The following is a 10,945-nucleotide window of genomic DNA, read 5'->3' as shown; positions in this document are numbered from 1 at the left end:
TTTGGCAATGACTCAAAAACTCCATACATTTTCCCATAGGCTTTGTCCAACGAACCATGGCTGAGTTAGTGCCTACAACAACAAAAAACGGCATTAATATTGCTCTCAATGCGGGACGCCGGATGGCTATAGTGTAGCAGGGCCGTTACCATGATCATGAAAGGATCATCTGCGGGGCTTCAGCCTTGACATGACTGACAGTCACGTGTGAGTGCATGTTTGTTCTGGGGGAAATTCTGGGTTTGGTGTTCATGTAGTCACTCTGGGAAGACTCCACTCTCTTTAGTCTGAGTTGAGTATCATTTACAGACAAATGTAGTAATGAATAATGTCCTGTGTGGCCCAGTCGGTAGAGCATGATGCTTTGTATGTATGCATGACTGTAAGTCTCTTTGGATAAAAGTGTCTGCTAAATGGCACATATTTTATTATTATTTTATAAAGACGTAAATGTAGAGAGGAAATAGGGTGAGCTACAGTAGGTGTGTGTGTGTGTGTGTGTGTGTGTGTGTGTGTGTGTGTGTGTGTGTGTGTGTGTGTGTGTGTGTGTGTGTGTGTGTGTGTGTGTGTGTGTGTGTGTGTGTGTGTGTGTGTGTGTGTGTGTGTGTGTGTGTGTGTGTGTGTGTGTGTGTGTGTGTGTGTGTGTGTGTGTGTGTGTAAAGTCTACACCTGTTATATTCAGCGCATGTGACAAATCAAATTTGATTTGACTTGTGTGTGTTTGCCTATAGTAGGAGTGGTATTTTTGAGTAAACTTTTCAGTGAGCGTCATTATCCAGAGTCACTTCACATCATACAGATAGATACCTTAATTCAAAATTGAGAGGGCTATAGTTTGTTTGGGGAGACCAGTAAATCTCTCTGCTCCCCCCAAACAAACTATAGCCCTCTCAATTTTCAATGAAGGTATCTATCTGTATGATGTGAAGTGACTCTGGATAATGATGCTCACTGGAAAGTTTACTCAAAAATATCATGAAAAACAGGAAATGTTGGCCTATACAGTCGGCACAACGTGGTGTATGGTTATACGATTTGGCGCATTACACGTCTGTGAAAATATAAGTGCAACATTATGTTAGTTTATCTGACTGACTGACTGACTGACTGACTGACTGTCTGTTGCAGGAGACAGTCACATAACCACAGACAAAACCCCCGTTGTGCGATGGTTGTCACTGACAGGTGCTAGGTAGGCCTATGTAACAACCGCGTGATGAGTAACTCTGCCTGAGACCTGAGGCCTGAACTCTTGCATTAGCTCTAGCTCAGCAGGTTAACACAGTCTTGTGGGCAAGACCCAGGTTCGAACCCCGGTCACTCACATTGGTGCCGTGGCCCAGATGGGTCTCTGCGAGTTCCACCAGAAGCAGTGAAATATTATATAAAGTGAGTCTATATAACAGTCCCAAGATAAAAGGGGGAAATCAAACATGACTAATGCGATACGAGGTTTCAAGCCCTAACACACCGTATCAAATTCAAAGGGCATCAAAGGTCACACACCGTTAGAGGGCGGATACTCCTTGTGAAGTTCAGAGTGCACTGCCACAGAGTGCGGATGTTTTTTACTCAAGAGTCTGTGCAGTCAGTCACCCTGTTAGATGTGCAGCAGAGAGAGTTGCTTACAGTCGACGAGGGCCAGATTGTTGGTCACAGTGAAGTGACAGGGAAGGATGTTATGAGATGTACGCTGTCATCGTGTGACGAGCATGTGTTTTATGTTTAGGTAGAGCACAGCAGTCACTGTCTCGTTCTGTTTGGCATACAGTGTATCGTCACATTTACCCTGATTGTTGTGCACTGTAAAGGGATATCAGGGGAGCTTCAGTTTCATGACAAAACTGAGAACATTCGAGATGAACGTTTACTGGATACCCACGATCCTCCTCTCCCTCTGCCTCTCCAGTGCTGCCAACATGATAAGCTCCCACGACTGTAAAGGTAAGATCTGGGCCTGCTTAAAAGCTCATGTTCTATAATAGTTAATGATATAATAATAATAATGATATAATAATGAAAATACGATGTATAATGTATACTAAGTACTATCTATCCAGATGTAATGTATAACAAATTGCTTTATTCTTGTAACTACTGTGAAAAAAGTACGTAAAATGTGTGGAGAATGTACATGTAACAACAAAATAAAAAGCTAGGGGGATCGATATGGGCCAAAAATGTATAAATAAAAAGCTCTGGGCCAGTTCAGGATGGTGCAACGTTATAAAAAGTTCATATACAAATGTATTATGTAGAATAGATATGAATGTCTGTCAGGTAGAATAGGGAATCGTTTCAGCTCTAATTATTACATTTCTTTCTGAATGTTTCACCATTGGACTTTGTCATTAACGTTCATCTATATTCTCAGTATCAACAAATGTAACATCAGGCAGGATCCATAGCACTACCAGAACATTCTGATAACTAGAACAAAAGCAAAAGGTTGCCCAATCAAAGGGTTGCCGATCATTCAAGATTGCAATGCTTGTAGAGTTGCATAGTTTTATTAGGTGGGGATGTGGTTTGAAGTGGTTTGAATTCCTCCAACGCATTACTCAAATGACTGCAGTTAAACCCCAATTACAGATGTGGATATCCTTTCACATCTAGACTACAGCTATATTATGAATAGAATAAGCAGGTTTATATAATGCACTGAAGTTGCTGTTTCCTCATTTTGATAGGACTTGCAGAAATTAAACGGCAGGGGTGGGGGTGACAACGATTCAACTAAATGACTCACATTTTCTATTCCACACAGTTACGGGACTGCCTCTCCACCACTTTTTGAAATCTCAGGCCACAACAGTTGTTTTGGAGAATGTTCAATGTGTGGGTTAAAATACTGTGAAATTATGCATATGAATAATCCAAACTTGAGAGAATAAAAAGACTAGGTAAGCCTCAGAAGCCATTTCCTGTGTGTGTGTGTGTGTGTGTGTGTGTGTGTGTGTGTGTGTGTGTGTGTGCGTGCGTGCGTGCGTGCGTGCGTGCGTGCGTGCGTGCGTGCGTGCGTGCGTGCGTGGACATGTTTTACTATACTTGTGAGTTTCAAAAGTCCTCAGAAGTCCGCTAAAATTCTGATAATGTTTAACAAGTAAAAAAGTTATTTTAGGGGTTAGGGTTAGAATTAAGGTTAGGTTTAGTATTGGGGTTAGGGTTAGGGTTAGGGGTTACGGTTAGGGTTAAGGTTAGGGTTAGGGAAAATAGGATTTTGAATGGGAATCCATTGTTAGTCCTCACAAGTATAGAAATACATAGCTGTGTATGTGTGTGTGTTCAAGATCAAAGAGACAAGCAATTTGGCAAATGACAGGAGTGGCAAGGAGTGGAACGTTAGCTAAAAAGACTGGTAACCAGAGTAGGTTTCTACTAGCCTGGTCCCAGATCTGTTGACGGTGACTCAAATGCTGTCATTGTCAAGCTAAAAAGTCTGGTCTCACAGTAATCTGTTTGGCATGACAATTCTATAAGGACTTGGCAAGAGAGCAGAAATAAACTGGCACTCAGGCTAGGTTTACACCCCATTGCACTCACCAAATCTTGCTGTGTCAGATCAGTGATTTCTTCAAGGAAAGAAGGAGGGAAGTATTAAAACAGAGCCCTTGTCTACTTCCCCCTGATATAACGCACACAACTGACGGCCTCTATTTGACGTTTGACTTTCCCTCACCAGACAAGCTCAGAACGTTCCATGTGGTCCGTGTGTCTGTCAACGGCACTGCATCGGTCAGCTGCCCCAACCTGACAGGCAAGGACCAGGAGGAGATGAGATTCCACCTTTACTTGGGCTTGGTCGAGGTTGGCAACCACACTCACGACAGTGCTCACAATCACAACTCCACAGAGGCCGTGAGTCCTGTTGGGGAGGGTCTGGGGCTGAGGGTGAACAAACAGGACCATACGGTCAGTTTTGTCCTCTCTGGAATGACCACGGAGCGCGCTGGGGTCTATACCTGTGAGGGGCAACCCATGTACCCACCTCCCATTGAGAAAGTACAAGACGAGACTCAGACTGTGGTCCTGGTTGAAGGTATGTTTACTTCAAAAGGAACTAATCTATGCAAGTACACACAAATTCACATGCATGCGCGCAGGCATGCATGCACGCACAGTAGTTCAAAATGCTATATCTTGATTTAAAGGAATATACACTGAGTGTGCAAAACATTAGGAACACCTGCTCTTTCCATGACAAAGACTGATCAGGTAAATCCAGGTGAAAGCTATGGTCCCTTAATGATGTCACCTGTTAAATCCACATCAATCAGTGTAGATAAAGGGGAGGAAACGGGTTAAAGAAGGATTTTTAAGCCTTGAGACAATTGAGATAGGGATTGTGTATATTTGCCAATCAGAGGGTGAATGGGCAAGACAAAGATTTAAGTGCATTTGAACAGAATATGGTAGTAGGTGCCAGACACATCGGTTTGAGTGTGTCAAGAACTGCAACGCTGCTGCGTTTTTCATGCTCAACAGTTTCCCGTGTGTATCAAGAATGTTCCACCACCCAAAGGTCATTCAATTAACTTGACACAACTGTGGGAAGCGTTGGAGTCAACATGGGCCAGTATCCCTATGGAACGCTTTTGACACAATGTAGAGTCCATCCTCCGACGAATAAGGCTGTTCTGAGGGCAAAAGGGGATGCATCTCAATATTAGGAAGGTGTTCCTAATGTTTTATGCACTTAGTGTATATTCTAATGATGTACTTGTGGTTAAAGGCCAAACGGGCCAGTTTCCTGGACCTAGATTATCCTATTTATTTTACTTAAAATGCACTTTCAGTGTAAAAACTCAAGTACCCCAGGAGTATACTTAATCTGGATCTGTAAAACTACCCCTTCAAGTTTAAAACTCACATCTCTCTCTCTCTGATTGGTTGGTCAGAATACCAGTGCCAGGCAGGAAAGACTGTGGGATGTGTAGGCTCTAGAGTGGATGGTGTCCCTGTTTGGGCATGGGTGCTGGGGTTCTGGGTCACCATCATCTATGGCCTGGCTGTCACTGTCATCGCCTTTGTTATCTTGGTAAGTGACATCTCGCTTCCTTTACACAGAGATGGTAACTTGTCTTACATCCATGAGGTGCTGCCTCCTGAGATAAAAAATATAAGTAAACTCTCAAGCCTTGGCATAAATTCAATGCATAATGAACTATTTAGTCCAAGAATGTAATATAGAATACAGTACCAGTCAAAAGTTTGGACACACCTACTCATCACACCTACTCACCTACTAATTTTTTTTACTATTTTCTGCATTGTAAAATAATAGTGAAAACATCAAAACTATGAAATAACACATATGGAATCATGTAGTAACCAAAAAAAGTTTTAATCAAATCTAAATATATTTTATATTTGAGATTCTTCAAAGTAGCCACCCTTTGCCTTGATGACAGCTTTGCACAGTCTTGGCATTCTCTCAGCCAGCTTCACCTGGAATGCTTTTCCAACAGTCTTGAAGGAGTTCCCACATATGCTGAGGACTTGCTGGCTGCTTTTCCTTCACTCTGCGGTCCAACTCATCCCAAACCATCTCAATTGGGATGAGGTCGGGTGATTGTGGAGGCCAGGTCATCTGATGCAGCTCTCCATCACTCTCGTTCTTGGTCAAATAGCCCTTACATCGCCCGGAGGTGTGTTTTGGGTCATTGTCCTGTGAATAGTCCCACTAAGCGCAAACCAGATGGGATGGCATATCGCTGCAGAATGCTGTGGTAGCCATGCTGGTTAAGTGTGCCTTGAATTCTAAATAAATCACTGACAGTGTCACCAGAAAAGCACCCCCACACCATCACACCTCCTCCTCCATGCTTCACGGTGGGAACCACACATGCAGAGATCCTCCGTTCACCTACTCTACGTTTCACAAAGACACGGCGGTTGGAACCAAAATTTGCAAATTTGGACTCATCAGACCAAATGACAGATTTCCACCGGTCTAATGTCCATTGCTCATGTTTCTTGGCCCGAGCAAATCTCTTCTTCTTATTGGTGTCCTTTAGAAGTGGTTTCTTTGCAGCAATTCGACCATGAAGGCCTGATTCACGCTGTCTCCTCTGAACAGATGATGTTGAGATGTGTCTGTTACTTGAACTCTGTGAAGCATTAATTTGGACTGCAATCTGAGGTGCAATTAACTCTAATGAACTTATCCTCTGCAGCAGAGGTAACTCTTGGTCTTCCTTTCCTGTGGCGGTCCTCATGAGAGCCAGTTTCATCATAGCGCTTGATGGTTTTTGCGACTGCACTTGAAGAAACTTTCAAAGTTCTTGACATTTTCTGAATTGACTGACCTTCATGTCTTAAAGTAATGATGGACTGTCATTTCTCTTTGCTTATTTGAGCTGTTCTTGCCATAATATGGACTTGGTCTTTTACCAAATAGGGCTATCTTTTGTATACCACACCTACCTAATCACAACACAACTGATTGGCTCAATCGCATTAAGAAAGAAAGACATTTCACAAATTAACTTTTAACAAGGCACACCTGTTAATTGAAATGCATGCCAGGTGACTACCGCATTAAGTTGGTTGAGAGAATGCCAAGAGTGTGCAAAGCTGTCATCATGGCAAAGGGTAGCTACTTTGAAGAATCTCCAATGTAAAATATATTTTGATTTATTTAACACTTTTTTGGTTACTGCATGTTTCCATGTGTTACTTCGTTTGTAGTTTTGATGTCTTCACTATTATTGTAGAATGTAGAAAATAAAGAAAAACCCTTGAATGAGTAGGTGTGTCCAAACTTTTGACTGGTACTGTATGTATTGAAAACACAAGTGATACATGGATACAGTTTTATGCAACTACCACTGCATACATTTACAGAGCTCACCCTACTCACTCTCCACCTCTTTCTGTGAATTTGATCCTCAGGTCAGACTGAGGAGAGTGAAGTGTTCCCAGAGCGACTACATGAACATCAAACCCAAAGCTCCACTCAGGGGGCCCAGGAAGAAGCAGGGGGTCCAGCATCCAATCCGAATGGGACGATACTGATCAGTCATCCTCAGATCAGTCATTCTCAGACAAAAGCAACACGAGAGTTGAGCCTTTATTGGCCCTTGAGAGCTGACTGGAGAAACAGACAGTTCTTTATGTAAATACAAAAGCTAGCTCTTCAAATGATGTGGTGTACATCTAATTGTACATCTGATTGCGTGTAAATAAAGATAGAGTTATCTTAGAAATGTTAATCAAATAATTATAGTCTGATGTAATATGATCTTCTGGAAACTATTGAGAATGGAGTCTTGAAGTTGTGGGCAGCATACTATATAAGAAAATATCCCCATGCATACTGTAGAGAACGAACACACACGCCAACACACACAATTTGGTTAAGCGTACAGTCACAGGGATATCCTCTCTGATTTGTAGTGGGTGTGTAGTGAAGAGGAAGACCCTAGCTCTGTGGTGAATGGGTCTCACAGGAAACAGTGGTTTCCGAATATGGGGGGACTGAACCACATTTTCACACACTCTCTCTGAGAGCCACTGATTGTCATGTACAGTATATGTATCAAAATAAGGGACTATCTTACATTGAAACTGGCACACTAAATTATAAATCCCTGCTTGTCCTTTTAATGGACTAATTCTTTGTTACTGTACTTAAGTATTTTTATTTTTATCTAATCAAGCTGGTGATTCAAATCGAGCATTCCCCAGCTACAGGCCTCTCTCAACTCTTTCAGTGTATTGCAATATTTGAGTTTTAACCATTGTTTACAGATTTTTATAGAACAACTTACAACTCGTCCTTTGAGGGTTAACTTGAGTAACTCAGCCACAAGTAAACGTTAAAATACAAAAAAAAACTGCTGTAATGACAAAAACAAAAAAACACACCTAGCATCATTTCCTGTCAACTGTTTCCTTGAAGCGTGTGTTTTGTGCCATTTTTACTAGAGTATGCATAAGAGGGACTGCACCTGATGTTGCACACCTTGCAGTTTCTATGTAGATAGGGCAAACGCATTAAACCAACAGACTATTACATTTTTTATTTAACCTTTATTTAACCAGGAAAAGCCCATTGAGGCCCAGAGTCTCTTTCTCAAGGGAGACCTGGCCAAGAAGGCAGCAACAATCAATACATTACATAATTAAAACATACAACAATACAATACAACAACATGATCTAGTCTAAAAAAAGCATTTACACTCCTCTGTAACAGTCTCCCATCAATATTTTAAATTCATTCAGTGGCACTAACATATCTAGATGAAGCATGGATTGTAGACTATTCCATTAGTCTGGTGCACAAGAAGAGAAGGCAGTCTTGCCTAATACTGTGAATGTCCTGGGGACTTTAAGTAGCAACCACCTAGCAGACCGGGTATGGTAACTGCTAGTGGTGAAGGAGACCAGACTACAGAGGTAAAGAGGGAGTTTACCCAAAAGGGCTTTGTAGATGAACACATGCAAATGTATCTTTCTGCGCATATAAAGTGAGGTCCAACCTACCATTTGGTGCAATGTGCAATGGTGGGTGAGTGACTTGGCATTTGTAATAAAGCACAAGGATGCATGATAAACAGTCCAGTCTCTGTAAGACGGAGGAGGTTGCATGCATATACAACAAGTCACCATAATCAATTACAGAGAGAGGGCTGTACAGGCTATGAGGTGTACAGGTTTCATGTCACAATGAAACAGTAGCTACATACCAAATGGCACCCTTTTCTCTTTATAGTGCACTATTTGTATATTATATATTACATATACTGTATATACAGTGCATTCGTGAAGTATTGAGACCCCTTGACTTTTCCAAATGTTGTTACATTACAGCCTTATTCTAAATGGATTAAATAGTTTTTGTCCCTCCTCATCAATCTACATACTGTAATGACAAAGCCGAAACACGTTTTTAGACATTTTTGCAAATGTATTAAAAATCAAAACTGAAAATCAGATCAAATCAAATTTTATTTGTCACATATACGTGTTTAGCAGATGTTATTGCGGGTGTAGCAAAATGCTTGTGTTTCTAGCTCTAACAGTGCAGTAATATCTAACAGTAATATCTAACAATTTCACAACAATACACACAAATCTAAAGTAAAGGAATGGAATTAAAATATATAAATATTTGGGCGAGTAATTTCAGAACGGCAAAGACTAAGATACAGTAGAATAGGATAGAATACAGTATATACATATATGAGTAATGCAAAACATGTAAACATTATTCAAGTGGCCAGTGATTCATTCCATGTCTATGTATATAAGGCAGCAGCCTCTAATGTGTTAGTGGTGGCTATTTAACAGTATTTAACTGCCTGATGGCCTTGAGATAGATGCTGTTTTTCAGTCTCTCGGTCCCAGCTTGTACTGACCTCGCCTTCTGGATGATAGCGGGGTGCCCGGGGAGGCGTTGTGCAGACCGCACCACCCTCTGGAGAGCCCTGCGGTTGCGGGCTGTGCAGTTGCCGTACCAGTCGGTGATACAGCCTGACAGGATGCTCTCAATTGTGCATCTGTAAAGGTTTGTGAGGGTTTGGGTGCCAAGACAAATTGATTCAGCCTCCTGAGGTTGAAGAGGCGCTGTTGCGCCTTCTTCACCACACTGTCTGTGTGGATGGACCATTTCAGTTTGTCCGTGATGTCTACAACTTCCTTCAGAAGTTGGAGTAGCAGTGGTTGAGTGTTTTAGCAGCACAAGTACTACAGTCAATGTGTTGATAGAACATCGGTAGCGTTTTCAAAATTTTGCTAATATGGTCGGCATTTGATTGTGAGGTATTCTAGGTCGGGTGAACAAAAGGACTTGAGTTCCAGTATGTTATCACAATCACACCATGAGTCGTTAATCATAAAACATACACCCCTGCCCTTCGTCCTCCCGGAGAGATATTTATTCCTTTCTGCGTGATGAACTGATAACCCAACTGGCTGGACGGACTCAGACAGTATATCCCGAGAGAGCTATTTTTCCGTGAAACAGAGTATGTTATAATCCCTGATGTCTCTTCGGAAAGAAATCTTCACCCTGAGCTTGTCAACTTTATTATCCAGAGACTGAACTTCAGCAAGTAATATACTTGGAAGTCAGACTAGAAGACCACTCCGAGTACATCTCCTCCGCCGGCGGTGTTTTGGATCGGCCTCTGGAATCAGTTCAATTGCCCTGGGGAGTACGAACAAAGGATCCAATTCGGGAAAGTCGTAATGCTCGTAGGGCTGGTGAGTTATCGGCGCTCTGATATCCAGTAGTTCTTCCCAGCTGTATGTATTAACACAAAAAAAATCTGGTCTAATAATGTAAGAAATAAGACATAAAAAACAAAATATTGCAACGTTTCCTAAGAGCTATAAGCACGGCAGCCCTCTCTGTCAGTGCCATTTTCATCAGTATTTTTACATAAGTATTCAGACCCTTTACTCAGTACTTTATTAAAGCACCTTTGGCAGCGATTACAGCCTCGAGTTTTCTTGGGTATGACGCTACAAGCTTGACACACCTGTATTTGGGGAGTTTCTCCCATTCTTCTCTGCAGATCCTCTCAAGCTCTGTCAGATTGGATGGGGAGCGTTGTTGCACAGCTATTTTCAGGTCTCTCCAGAGATGTTCAATCAGGTTCAAGTCCGGGCTCTGGCTGGGCCACTCACAGACATTCAGAGCCACTCCTGCATTGTCTTGGCTGTGTGCTTAGGGTCGTTGTCCTGTTGGAAGTTTAAGCTTCACCCCAGTCTGAGGTCCTGAGCACTCTGGAGCAGGTTTCTATTAAGGATCCCTCAGTACTTTGCTCCATTCATCTTTCCCTCGATCCTGTCTAGTCTCCCAGTCCCTGCCGCTGAAAAACATCCCCACAGCATGATGCTGCCACCACGCTTCACTGTTGGGATGGTGCCAGGTTTCCTCCAGACGTGACGCTTGGCATTCAGGCCAAAGAGTTCCATATTGGTTTCATCAGACCA

The 10,945-nt window shown here is 42.2% G+C and overlaps 2 protein-coding genes across 2 annotated transcripts in view; both read left to right on the top strand.

The window, feature by feature from the left end:
- The window catches only part of LOC139532128 (tubulin beta-4B chain-like), a 394,248-nt gene that overhangs the window by 354,503 nt on the left and 28,800 nt on the right, over positions 1-10,945 (top strand). The gene's annotated exons all lie outside the window — the stretch shown is intronic.
- Positions 1,577-8,559, top strand: LOC139532111 (T-cell-specific surface glycoprotein CD28). Its single transcript, XM_071329268.1, has 4 exons — positions 1,577-1,944; positions 3,683-4,039; positions 4,899-5,038; positions 6,895-8,559. Exons 1-4 carry the CDS (start codon positions 1,836-1,838, stop codon positions 7,015-7,017), a joined length of 729 nt encoding a protein of 242 aa, XP_071185369.1. The 5' UTR covers positions 1,577-1,835; the 3' UTR covers positions 7,018-8,559.

Source organism: Salvelinus alpinus, chromosome 10, assembly GCF_045679555.1.
Source record: "Salvelinus alpinus chromosome 10, SLU_Salpinus.1, whole genome shotgun sequence".
In the NCBI taxonomy this organism is placed as follows: Eukaryota; Metazoa; Chordata; class Actinopteri; order Salmoniformes; family Salmonidae; genus Salvelinus; species Salvelinus alpinus.
This window is presented reverse-complemented; position numbering and strand designations above follow the sequence as displayed.

Bases quoted from the DNA above. Each gene is read 5' to 3' on its own strand.
- LOC139532111 (XM_071329268.1), top strand. From the start codon at position 1,836: ATGACAAAACTGAGAACATTCGAGATGAACGTTTACTGGATACCCACG. The intron at 1,945-3,682 runs GTAAGATCTGGG...TTCCCTCACCAG, and splicing joins AAGCTCCCACGACTGTAAAG to ACAAGCTCAGAACGTTCCAT. The intron at 5,039-6,894 runs GTAAGTGACATC...TTTGATCCTCAG, and splicing joins TCATCGCCTTTGTTATCTTG to GTCAGACTGAGGAGAGTGAA.